This window comes from Furipterus horrens, unplaced genomic scaffold (genome assembly GCF_987537825.1).
Source record: "Furipterus horrens unplaced genomic scaffold, mFurHor1.1.pri manual_scaffold_6, whole genome shotgun sequence".
Lineage (NCBI taxonomy): Eukaryota > Metazoa > Chordata > Mammalia > Chiroptera > Furipteridae > Furipterus > Furipterus horrens.
In genome coordinates, this window is record NW_028327176.1 from 111845564 (window position 1) to 111859410 (window position 13847).

At 34.1% G+C, this 13847-nt stretch overlaps 1 protein-coding gene across 6 annotated transcripts in view; it reads left to right on the plus strand.

Annotated features, from left to right (window-relative positions):
• PHF3 (PHD finger protein 3) overlaps positions 1-13847 on the plus strand; it is an 83016-nt gene that overhangs the window by 25612 nt on the left and 43557 nt on the right. For 3 of the 6 annotated variants that reach the window (XM_090282633.1, XM_090282635.1, XM_090282636.1), the window contains one exon: positions 12294-12455. The exons of 2 other annotated variants lie outside the window; for them this stretch is intronic. In XM_090282633.1, coding sequence (XP_090138759.1) covers positions 12294-12455 — 162 coding nt within the window. Of the gene's footprint in view, positions 1-12293; positions 12456-13847 lie in introns of those variants that run through there. One more of the 6 variants, XM_090282637.1, reaches the window with a different exon arrangement.

Consider the following 13847-nt stretch of genomic DNA (forward strand, 5'->3'; position numbering starts at 1 on the left):
TGTGTTTTGGAACAAAGTGGGTTGTAAGTTACATATGCTATTGAGATATCTGATTAAGGTTATATTTTGTCTTGATCATTTCTTTTCTCCTAAATTAAAAAAAATACTGTTTATTGACTAAAAAAAGTATGTTTATTGATTTTAGAGAGAGGAAGGGAGAGAGAGAGAAACATCTATGTGAGAGAGAAACATTGATCTGTTGACCCATACGCACCCCAACTGGGGATGGAACCTGCAACCTAGGTATGTGCCCTTACCAGGATCCCATCAAACCCGCAACCTTTTGGTGTACGGGACGATGCTCCAACCAACTGAGCCACACTGGCTGGGGCTATTTTTTCCTAAAAATTTAACATTGTATTTTGAAAATTTAAAACATACTGAAGGAATAGTATAGTATACGCACATTTATCCATCACCAAGATTGAACTATTAATGTTTTGCTGTATTTTGCTGCATCCATTTATTATTTTATCCATCCAATTCTTCATCTAATTAAATTTCATCATGCATTGCAAAAAAAGGATTTTTACATAAGAAAATCATAACTATACCTAAAGGTAAATAATTTTCTAAAATTTAATATTCTGTTCATATTCAAATTTGCCATTTGTCCCCCAAATCTATTTTATATTTGGTTTATTCAAGATATAATCAAGAATCTAGTATTTACAGTAGTTATATTTCTGAAGCCTCCCATACCCTTTTGCAATGTTACTGACTTTTTGAAGAGGTGATGCCCCTTAGGAATGTCTCAAGTTTGGGATTTTAAAAAGAAATTATTTATTTATATATATTATTTAAGGAGCTGGGAGGAGAAGGAGAAAGAGAGGGAAAGAAATATTGATGTGAGAGGGAGGAATCAGTTGGTTGCCTCTAGTATGCATATCCCTACCAGGAACCAAACCCATAACCTACGCCTATGCCCTGACCAGGAATTAAACCGGTGACCTTTTGTGGGACAGTGCCAAACCAACTGAGCCACACTGGTCAGGGCCCAAGTTTTGAATTTTTAATATTGTTTCTTTGTGATGTCATTTGGCTTGTACTTCTATTTCTTTTTTTCCCTATACATTGGGAGCTAGGTTTAAAAGCTTGCTTAGACTCAGGTTAAACACACATTTGCCGGAAATCTTCATCAGTGAAGCTGTGTAGTTAATATTATATCACATTAGAAGTTTTACAGTGTTTTGTTTTGATGTTAAATTCTGTTACTGGGTTAAGGTGGCAACAGCCAAAACTCTTCTTCATAGATACTTGAGATAGCAAGTATTCTTGTAGGGGTATATACTTTGGCAACTTGAAAATATTTAGTTCCTCTTTATTCTTTCCTCTTAATGGTTTTATGCATTCATTGATAATACTTGGTGGAATCAGTTGTAGCAAAGTGATGATTTTCGAAGTCTATCTTTATTTATTGGCATTCTGGTAACAAAATATTTTCCCTCATTACCTGGTTAATCTGGAGTACGGTACCTATTGAAGAGGAAGATTAAAGGGCAAGGACTGACATTTGATTACCAGTTTCCAAAGTAAGGAGTCGGTGAAGTGATCACATCCAGTGCCAGAGGTGGCAAATTACTATTGTTTTGCCTCTTTTTCTTTTTTTTTTAAATTAGGTTACCATAATGGTTTCATGGACTTTTAAAATACAGTGAGTCTCCACTCAATGTCATTGATAGGTTCTGTGACTTTAAGAGAAATGATATGTAAGGAAACCAGTTTACCACAGGCTGATTGATACAGATAAGAGTTAAGTTCCTTATGTTTTATAATGAAGTGATGTTGAACTTTATTCAAAGATCTGCTGTAAAATATCCTTGAACTTACTAGTGATCTTTCTTAAACAGCTAATATATTCCATCCATCTAATTGAGAGGCCAGGAAACTGTGTGAAATAAATTAAGAGGTGGATGCTTATGAAGGTGTGTGTATGTAACACATGAACAGAAAATAAGCCTTAATAATTTTTCTCAGAGCTGCTATTCATTTTCCTTAGGAAGGGCTCTAGAATTAAAATCCTAACTGAAATGAACCTGGTAAGGGATTACGCAGTCCAAAATGCTCAAGAGCTCACAGAGATTTATTGAAGATAACAAAGTATTTACTGACTTCTAAACCTACATTATGGAATGAAATGAGATATATTTTACTATATATACAGTTGCTTCAAGACTAAATACATATAGTATTAATTCACTTCTTATTAAATTAGGACCCTTGCCTAGGTATATTTCAGTTTTTCAGGTATGTTTAGGTTTATTAGAATTCTCTTTCTTATGTTCCAAGTTCTAATATTATGTTCTAAATTTATTGCTGAGGTGACACTTTTGTATCAAGGCTATATCTTTTTAAAAATTTTCACCTTTATTGAGGTATAATTAGCATATAAAATTATTAAGATATTTAAAGTATCGAGTATGGTGATATGATATACATATGCATTGTAAAAGGATTCTTCCATCTGGTTAGTTAATATACCCCTCACCTCACATATTTATATTCTTTTATATGTGAGAACATTTAAGTTCTGTTTTCCTAGCCATCTCAGTTGTACATTACAGTGGTATTAACAGTAGTCACCATGTTTTATATTAAATTCTCACATCTTATTTATCTCATACCCAAAGGTTTGTACCCTCTTATTAACCTTAACCTTACACTATTTCCCCTCCTTCCCCCAGCCCCTGGCAGTCACTTATTTATCCTTTGTATCTTTACGTTTGACTTTATTTATTTATTTATTTGTAAAGATCCCGCATAAAAGTGATGCCATGCAGTACTGGTCTTTTTCTGTCTGGCTTATCTTACTTAATATAATGCCCCAAGGTCTGTTCCTATTATCCCAAATGGCAGGATTTACTTTTTTCTCATGGCTAAATAATATTCCATGGTGCGTGCGTGCGTGTGTGTGTGTGCGCGCCTTTATCTGTTGATGGATCCTTGAGTTGTTTCCATATCTTGGCTATTGTGAATAATACAGCAGTGAACATGGCAATGCAGGTATCTGGGTATATACCCACATGTGAGATGAGCTAGATATGTGGCAGCTCCATTTTTTAATATTTTGAGGAACTTTCATACTGTTTCCAACAGTGTCTGCACCAGTTCACATTATCACCAGTAGCATAAGAGTTTCCTTTTCTTCACATCTTCACTAACACTTGTTAACTCTTATCTTTTCAGTGATAGTCATTCTAACAGGTGGGAGGTGCTACCTCACTGTGGTTTTGATTTGCATTTCCCTGATGATTAGTGATATTGGGCATCTTTTCATGTGCCACTTGGTCATTTGTGTGTCTTCTTTGGAGAAATGTGTATTCTGCTCATCTGCTCATTTAAAAAAATTTTTTTTTGTTATTGACTTATGTGTGAGTTCTTTATACATTTTGTATATTAATCCCTTATTAGATATAAGATCTGTTTTGTTGATGCTTTCTTTTGCTCTGCAGAAGCTTTTTGATTTGATACAGTCGCATTTGTTTATTTTTGCTTTTGTTGCCTTTGGTTTTGGTGTCAAATCCAAAAAATGATTGCCGAAGAGTGATGGCAGGCAGCCTGTTTTCTTGTAGGTGTTTTATAGTTTTGTGTTTTATGTTCAAGCTTTTAACTTATTTTGAGTTTTTGTTTGTTTGTATGGTGTTTGGTAAGGGAATTAGTTTCAGTCTTGCATATGGCTTTCCAGTGTTCCCAGCATTATTTGTTGAAGATGCTGTCCTTTCTTCATTGTATATTCTTGGCTTCTTTGCCATAAATTGGGTTTATTTCTGCACTCTGTTCCATTGATCTATGTGCCTATTTTTATGCCAGTACTATACTATTTTGATTATTATATCTTTATAATATAGTTAGAAATTAGGAAATGTGCTGCTTCCAACGTTGCTCTTCTTTCTCAAGATGGCTTTGCTTTGGTGTGTGTGTGTGTGGGGGGGTCTTTTGTACTTTCATATACATTTTAAGATTTTCATTTCTGTGAAAAATTCCGTTAGAATTTTGATAGGGATTGCATTGAATATGTAGATTGCTTTGGGTAGTATGGACATTCTAACAATATAATTCTTCCAATCCATGAACATGGAATATTTTTCCTTTTTTTTTTGGTTTGTGTATCTTCAGTTTCTTCCATCAACATCTTAGAGTTTTTAGTGTACCAATCTTTAACCTCCTTGGTATTTTATTCTTTTTGGTACAATTGTAAATGGGAGGTTATGTCTTTAATCTTTTTTGATACACTTGATCCTAGTTTCTTTTAGATAGATATTTTATTGGTTATAGCCCTAGAGAAGAGAGTCTTTGGTTGCTTTGCACATACCTTGAAGAATGTATATTTCTGAGTAACTTTTTTGTTTTGTTGCTCCATATTGGGATGCTTCCTTCTAATCTCAACTATTAGCATTCTTACTCTGAATTCTGCAAGAAGTCAGTCAGCACTACTGTGACGGAGTAGCGGTGTTTTATTCTATTTCTTAAAGGTAACTTCTTGCTTGGAGTGTAGTTTAATGTGGAGGTTCTAATCTCTTGAGATAGTACTTGGGAACCATGAAATTCTTGTATATGTTCATGTATTCAGGCTGTTTTTAATACTGAGCACTGTATGTTTCAGCTGCTGTTCTAGAAACTGGGGATATCTCAGAAAGTAAAATGACAAATTCCTATCCTCAGGGAGTTTTGCATTTTGTTTAATATTGTGTAGACCATTAAAAGTTCCTGGGCTGCCACAGATTAGGGATGTTAAGTGTTTGTCCAACTTACTGAAAAAATACGTAATCCTCTAAGAACTTTTTCTTGAGCCTTGATTGTCTGGTTTTTCTCTTACATTTGAGTGAAAGCAAACAATGATATAAAACGAAGTGCCTGGTTGAGATCTGATTCTTCGATATGTGACATCAATAAATAGTGAGAATCATATTATAGGAGAGTTGGGTTGCATTTTTTGTTAAATAGCATTTCAGGTATCAGTACCTTACCTTATGGTTCTTCAGTTGTGAGGTATAATGATTTGCTTTGGCATAAAAGTAGTTGGTACTGTTTGTTCATTTAACAAATATTTATTGCATCCCTGTTGTGTGCCATACTCCTTCCAGTGCTGGAGGATATGGTGGTTGAGATAAAGTACCTGTCCTCATGGAGATTACAAGTGAAGTGTAAAGTGATAGAGAATGTCTGGTTGTTTGATTGGCAGTGGAGGCCATGGTTTATTTGATTTGGGCTGGTTAGGGCAGGCCTATCTGTGCAAGTGACATTAAAAGTAGCAGCATCTTTAGAGATATGTAATGGCCAGCCTTTTGAAGATCCTAGGTCAGTGAGGTATTAAAACATTCTAATTAGAGAAATAGCAAATGAAAAGTATACATTAATTTAAATGGTTATTAGTCCTTTTGTCAGATTCAAGTATTCCTTTTTTCTTTTTTTGGTATATATTTTCAGAGAGGGGAAGGGAGGGAGAAAAGCATCTATGTGGGAGAAAACCGTTAATCAATTGGTTGCCACTCACATGCTCCCAACCTGGGACCTGGTCCACAACCTAGGCATGTGCCCTGACCAGGGAATCGAACCATGTACCTTTCAGTTTGCAGGATGATGCTCAACCCATTGAGCCATACCTGTCAGGGCCAGAGTTTTTTTTTTTTTTTTTTAATGTATTCTTTGGAAAATATCAAACAAAACAGTGAGAATAGTAACTGAACCCCCATGTGCCTGTTCCTTAGCTTAAACAGTTAATAGTCTTGTTTGATTTATACTCCATTCACATCTTTCCCCTGAGAGTATTTTGAAGCACAGCCCAGAAATCATGTATAGCACATCCTCATTATTTGTTTGATATTATTTTGTTATCTAACGTTGATGAAAGGCTATAGGAGCCTAACTTGTTTATATCAATTAGTCTGTGGTAAAACTGGTTTTGTTATACTTCATTTTGCACCTATTAGCGAAAGTAAGTGAGGACTTACTGTAATTTCGTTTGGAAATATTTTTGCATATATCTCTAAATGATAAGAATTCTTTATTCAAAAAAAAAGCACAGTAATATTATCCTGCTTAAAACACTTAAAGAATATTTTCAAATATCTAGTTACCTTTCAGTTTTAACCAGTTTCCTCAATATTATTATCTTTTTACAATTTGAATCATAATTGAAATAAGTCAGTGTATTTAATTAGTTGATATTTAAATTTATTTTAGTTTATAATAATTTCCCCCACCTTCTTCCCCCATCATTTCTTGATAATTATTTGTTGAAGAACTAGGTCATTGTCTTTATAATTTTGTATCATTGGTATTTGGAATAATCTAGGCCAGCATATGACACATAGTAGGTACTCAGTAAAAGTAAATAATTTATAATATTTTAGTATAGAATTAAAATGTTAAATTTTTAGGGAATAATTACCGCTTCACTTTTATATTAGCTTGATAGTATGATATTGGCAATAAGAGCAATTATTTAGACAATTGGGGAGGGCACTTAGGGTTACAAAAAGTTATTTGAAAAGATCTGCCAGGATTTGCTAATAATGGCTCTCATTTATTTAGGATACTACTGTTTGCATAAAAAGCACTGTGTTAGAGGCTACATTATTCAGTTGCCACAGCAGTGTTTCAATGAATGGTGGTATATCTACATTTTCTTAGTGAATTAATTGAGGGTAATTGGGGCAAGTGGAGGGTAAGTGGGTGCTGGATGTCAATGTCTTTTTGAACAAACTTTGTGGAACTAGAGACAGCTAAATGCATGTGCGGGTATTACTTTCATAAAAAAGAAAATCTTTAAAAAGTGGCACCAATAATATTACTTTTCTTCATAGAAAACTTTGTTTAGTATATGTCTTCTTACTTTTTCTAGTCATTCACATGTATTACACATTTTGGGGAGGGAAATTTTTTAACAAAGTATTTCGAGATGAATTAGAAAATGGGAATAAGAAGGAAGGGAAAAATCTCTGAAAAGATAGCATTTTGGTTTTATTATTCGGTGTGATTGGAGGGGTTGGAGGGAAGAGAGAGAGAATATACAGCTTGTAAAACAGTTGCACTGTGTACCACATGCAGTTCTTTTCCTGGTATCATTGTCCTTTAGTATATAGAAAACATTGAAGATCTGCAATGAAGAAACTGTTTTAACTTTAACCCAGTGTCGTTCTTTCAGTGTTGTTTGGTTTAAAAACAAACACTCTTTTCATGAAATAATAGTTTTTCCCACAGGATGGAGTTGAGTTTGCTAAAGTTGAAATGTTTGTGCACATTTAAATATAAGACTTTAGAATGTGCTAAAGTAATTGTAAATTAGAGAAGAAAGGTTGGGTAATTTAATAGTTGGAGTAACTTGAAGACAGTATTCTGAGAACAAATTAACTTAGTTGACATGAAATAATACTAAAATAAGGTAAACGAGGGGAATATTGAATTAAATAGGTAACATATTACATAAAGATTCATATAAATTATTGAAAGTAAAGTATATTAGCTGAGTAGGAAGAGAGTAGGCAAAGGTAAAGAGGTACAAAAGGCAATATAGTTTACACATCTGAATGGTTCAGGCTTTTTTAGTGACCATGTTTCTTTGAATAATGCAATACTTGGTTGCCAGTGAGTTCTTATTGAGGCTTAATACGAAACTCTTCACACGGTAAATTGCATGTAATCTTCATGCAAAGTCATATGATGAGATAAAATAATAAAAAATATGTTGGCCTTTTTTTACTCAGTAAATCTGTGCTTTAAAGTTTATTTTAAAGAAATTGAAAAGGAAAAAAAGATGTGAGTATAGTAGCACTACTTGAATTTTTCAAATTATGAACGTGCTAATATTTAAAAAGATAAATTTACACCCAAATGGTTAATTGCATGTAACATACAACTTAATGGTGTTTATCTTGCCACAGCCTATTTTTGGGATAAATGTGTGAATTATCCATGAGGGAAAGGACTCAAACTGAAGGGGGGTCCAACTAGAGGCTGGATGGTCTTCTGCAGTGTTACAGGAGAAAGCTGTGGGGCTCCGTTAAGAAGATGTATCCATGTTTTTTCTTATTGTATTGCAAAACAGACTGATCAACTAGAGATCTAACCTTTATTGTTGTGAACTCTGCAAAGATATCATGTTCTTTAGTATTTTTTCTCAAATCTGATACTTAATTTGAACTTTTATTATAGAAGAAATAATTGTCCTAGATGTAGTTGAGTTTGGCTTTTGTACTGCCAACATGAATTAAGGGATGGACGTGGTTTTCCTTTTAGTGTGGTATTAAAGTGATTTAAACTAATCCCAGTTGTTGAGAAATTTAATAAATTTAACTCTAATTTTTTTTTTTTAATCTCATTTATACCCTCTTACAAAAAAAGACCAGAATTAACTAGTCTGAAATGTAATAGTAGTGTTTGGAGGATTTCGCATAGACTTGACTGTCATCAGAGCTCAGTACATTTAATTAGGCCATTTGGGGATAGGTGGAATTTTAATGTAGTTTAAATTCACGCTCAAGAATATTTTTGAGTATGATTCTAGATTTTATGCCAAAATTTCCAAATGATAATGACACCTAATTCTGGAATGTGAGAAGAAGGAAAAAGTATATATATTTTCTGGCATGGCATGACTGGCTGTATAATTGCCTCCTAAACAATTCAGGACATTGCATGTTTTGGGGCGGTGGGGGTGGGGGTGGGGGGGTGGGGATAACCCAAAGTTCCTATTTTAGTGGCTGTATTGAATAAGACTGTCCATTTCTTAAAAAGTTAGATATCAGCCTTGGCTGGTGTGGCTCAGTGAATTGCGTGCAGGCCTGCAGACTGACAGTTCACTGGTTCGATTCCCAGTCAGGGCACATGCTTGGGTTGTGGGCCAGGTCCCCAGTTGGGGGTGCATGAGAGGCAACCACATTGATGTTTCTCTCCCTCTCTGTCTCCCTTCTGCTCTCTAAAAATAACTAAAAATCTTAAAAAAAAGAAGTTGTATATCAAATACTGAATCTTAGCTTACCCTGTGGCCTTAGGAGGGAGAGAATAGGCAGAATTCTGAAAAGAACCCAGATTCTCCTTTACTTCTATTCGTTTTCTTAGCAAAAGCAGTTGGATTAAACTCTTTAAAGCACAAGTACCTAATTTGAAAGATTTGTCTGAGAGTATTCATTCTTTACTGTGGATTATTTTAATCAGATGAGTGGATTAGATGAAAGAAAGCGCAGATAACTTCTTTAATGGTTAAATTATTCTGGGGGAAGTTGAGGAAAAGAAGGGAGAAGGAATACATAATTTTTGACTGTGAGGTACATGAGTGGATGCAGTCTAAAACAAAACACCAGTTAATATAGGGCCTTTATATGTCAATTACTATTCTAAGACCTTTTACACATGTTGATTTGATCATCATAGCAACCCTCTGACTACTAGTATCTGTTTTATAAAAGTATTTGCGGCACTGAGAGATTAAGTAGGTGCTTTTGTTGTTGGGGGGCCTTAGTCACATGAGAGACCTGGAAATGTGGAGACAGTGTAGAGCTTGGTTTAATGTAATGATGAATATTTTTGAGATGAAGTAAATACATATTTGAGAAGGATCACAATGATGACTGGAGAATAAGCTGTGTGTGTGTGTCGTGGGGTGGCAGTAGAAGAACCTTGGACACTAGGAGACTTGTAGTCTTGATGAGAGATGATGGTGTTATGGAATAGAATGTTAGCCGTGGGGGTGCTAACTAGTCAGATGAGTGATGTATTTTGTAGATAGATCTAGCAGGATATGCTTATTGCTTGGATGTGGGATAGGAGAGAGGGAGCTAAGGATAGTTCTGGAGTTTCAGCCTTGAACAACGTGGATGAATGGAAGTTCCATTGCTAGGAATACCCTAGGAGGGGCAGTTTCATTGAGGGGCAGGAGAATGGGTGGAATCAGTGTTTTCAGTGTTTATTGTTAAAGTTAAGATAGCTAGTGGAGATGTTAAATCACAGTTTTCCAGAGGTCACCTGTGAGTTGGGGCTGAAAAACTAACTTTGGGAGTTATCCAAGCATAGATGGTCCTGGATGAGATCACTTAGGGAGGAGTGAGTGTACGTAGAGAACTGGGAGGTTTCAGAGAAGTGGGAAGACTGAACCCTTAAGTCTTCCCAGCATGTAGACATCTGCAAGAAGAGGAGGCTCTATCAAAGAATTTAAGAAGTGACTGGTGAGTTAGGAGGATGTGATATCCAGGAGCTAAGTGAGGAGAAAGATTCAAGAAGGGAAGAGGGTCAGCTGTGTCAGATGCTGCTAGGAAATGGAATATGATAAAACCTAAAAGACTTTTGGATTTGGCTTGCTTAAGTCCTGTTGATTCTACTTTGCAATATAGCTTTAAAATATATAACATGCCTTTTCTCTCCCTACCAACAAACACTATTACCCAGGTTTTAATCACTTTTCTCCCAGACTATTTTCCTCTTGAATCGTTCCTTTCTCTACATGCTCATTGTAGAAAATGTGGAAAACAGAGAGAGAAATAACAACGATATAAAAAAACTCAGAATATCATATCTGCCTTACCACTAGAGATGATGACTGATAACACTTGGGTGTTTTATTTTTTTTCTCCTTTATCCATTTCTGTCTATTCATATTTGTAATGCATGTATTATATATATGCTTATATATAAAATTGGTAAAAGTATTTTCAAATTTTGCTTTTTTAAATGAACTATAGTTATGATTCTAAAAATTCTTTGAGAACATGATATGAATGTGTGGCAATATAAGTATTTCATCATGGTGGGATAGCTTTCATTTGAACTCCCATCCTGTTTCTCACCTAATTATATCCTAAATGAGTCCTGATGAATTTTTCTTCAGTATATTTTTCTTTAAATTTTTAGTGTCAAGCATAGTGATACTCTATTTTTGAGAGTAATGCATATGACAGGAAATGTGGAAAACAGGAAAAAAGTATATTTTTGTCTTTTATAGAGTAACTATTGCTAAAATTTTCATGTTTCCTGCTAATTTTTCTGTTTGTCTGAATGTATACATACACACATTTAATTTATTTGTTACTAACAAGGATCAAAGTATGTTTTTTAGCCAGCATTTTTTGAATAATCCATTCTCCTATTCTTTGTAATTTTTTGGTCAAAATGTATTAGCAGTTTTGTGATTCAGTTTGTTGTCAGATTGTTCTTCAAAAGATTGTACCATTTGAAAGTATATTTATAAGGAATTTTCTCTTTAAATTTTAGGATAGACTACTATCTTGTTGTGAGCTCTTTTAAATGAAGTTCTACTTGGCTACAAAGATGAGGACTAGATAACTTCTTGAGGTTCCTTCTAACCCCTAGGATGAAGATAATAACTAACATTTGTTTAGTGATTTAAAGTTTTTCTCATACATCACCTCACTTCATCCTCACAACAGCCCTGGTGAGGTAGGTAGGACAGGTATTGTTACTCTAATTTTAGAGATAAAGAAATTGATATGATAGGTTAAGTGACTTGGTGAAGTTTTATTTAAGTATTTTAGCAGGGATTTGAATTTGGGCCTTCTGATCTAAATAATCACAGGTCCTTTTTACAAGATGTCATACAACTGCACATTTAGAATTGCTATACGACAGCCAGTTAAGGTACATTCGTTGCATAGAGAAATATACCGAATGACAATACACATATAGTGTTTCAGTGTTTACATTTTCTTCAGTATTTTATAACCCTTTCCCATATCTCCCCATCTCATTAAATGAGTCTCTTTTTTTGACTAGGAGAAAGGAATTTAATTATATAGCTATATTAGACACCTACCATTTTCTCTAGCATTTGGGAGAAGGGGAACTTACGTGGTATTTTTTATTTCTGTGTGTGTGTGTGTGACCACTGAAAAGTATATCCACAATACTTTCACACATACAGCGTATGAAGTTAGAACTAGAATCTCTTGCTTCTAGCATGAACCTAGAAGCACAAGCTTTTTAGGGTATTAAACTCTTTGTACTATTTTAACCAAAATTGGGCAATTGAGTACTCAGCTATAGCTGCTTATGTTCACAAAGGTATAGTGAATGATAAGTGAGAGTGACAGTGGAAGTCAAACCAAGAAAGATTATAGCTAATCTTCTCTTTGACTGTTACCTCATAAGGTAGAAGTTTGTAACACTGAATTGGAAGCTTGGTAGTGGCAATATCACATACTAGGAATAAACCTAGATTTTCAAGACTACACAGTATTAAATTAAATTCTCACAATGTTTTCTGTACTGCTGTTAAGTACTTAAATATCCCCAATATTTTTTAGAAGTAATTTTTTTTGTTGTATTTGTTTTTTTTTCCCTAGTTGTTGGTCTTGACGATATTATGGACGAAGGAGTTGTTAAAGAAAGTGTCAATGATACCATTGATGAAGAAGAACTGATTTTACCTAACAGGAATTTGAGGGACAAAGTAGAAGAAAATTCAGTGAGATCACCAAGAAAATCACCTCGTTTAATGGCACAAGGTAATCCTTCCAAAGATTACCTAGAAAATCAAAGATGTAGGGACAGATGTGATAAATTGTCAGTTTGCTGAGCAATTTGATATTAATCAGTTTTGAGTTTATGCCAATTTGTTGGTATAATTCAAAATATTTTTAATTGAAATTACACATTCACATAATTTAAAGAATTGACTACTTGTATACTTAATACTTTCTAATACTTAATACCCCACTACTTATTTTCATTTTCTCAGAGGAAACCACTGTTAACTCTTTTAGCTGGTTTTACTAATTTATATATATATGGATACTTTTTGATTATTCTGATGTAGGTATTTATTGATTTCCCACTGTGGATTATGAAGATTTAGCATACTTCTCTTGTGGCAATCACACACAAGTACATTTTATCATTTTTCTACTATATAATTTTGTTAAAGCAGTAGTAATTATTTATGTTATTGTAATCCTATATGTGATTCTGTTAGAGATGATTTACTTTATAAAACTATGGTTACTTTTCCTATATAACTTTTTGTTTTGGATTTAAAAGTTTTTGTTTTTTTATTTGCATATAGCTTTATATATTTGTACACACAATTTTGTGTGTACATGTCAGTAATTACACTCTACTCCCTTTGCCAGTTGTCTAAATCATTCCTGAAGATATTTGTGCATATCAGATATTCTATCATTTTCACTTTATTGAAGAAGTAACTCTTGGAGCCTTACAATCTTATCTTGGCACTGGTGTGTTAGCCTGATAAACCTATTTACATAGCTGTTATCCAAGGCTCTCTCCCTTTACTATTCTGAGGATTCTGTTCTGTGTTGTAGTTTCTGTTTCCTCTTTTTTTGGTTTAACTTCTTCATTTTAGTGTCATACCTCTTATAGTAATTTTGTGAGAAAAATGAATGCAGAGATAGATATTTCTAAACTTTGTATATTTCCAGATGTATTTACTCTTTTCATATTGGAATCATGGTCTGGTTGAATATAGAATCCAGGGTTGGAAATAATTTTTCTTCAGAAATTTGCAACTGGTCCATTTTTTCTAACTTCAGTACCGAGAAGTTTATTTTGATTTCCCCCCTCTTACCCCCTTTTTGGGTATATAGCTACTTTTCTTCTGGAAGTTAGTGGGATCTCTTTCTTATCAGCTCTAGGATTTGATATTTTTGATACTATGTTTTGGTGTAGGTGTGTTTTATATGTTAAGCTGGGTATTCAGTAGGTCCTTTTAGTCTGAAACTATTATTATTCAATTCTAGGAACATTTCTTGAATTGTTTCATTAGTAAGTTTCCTTCTTTATTTTCTCCGCTCTTGCTTTCTGGAACTCGTATTATTCAAGTGTTAGATAGCACGAGCAGGCCTTCATTTTCTTTATATTGCCCACTTCCACCTCTCTGT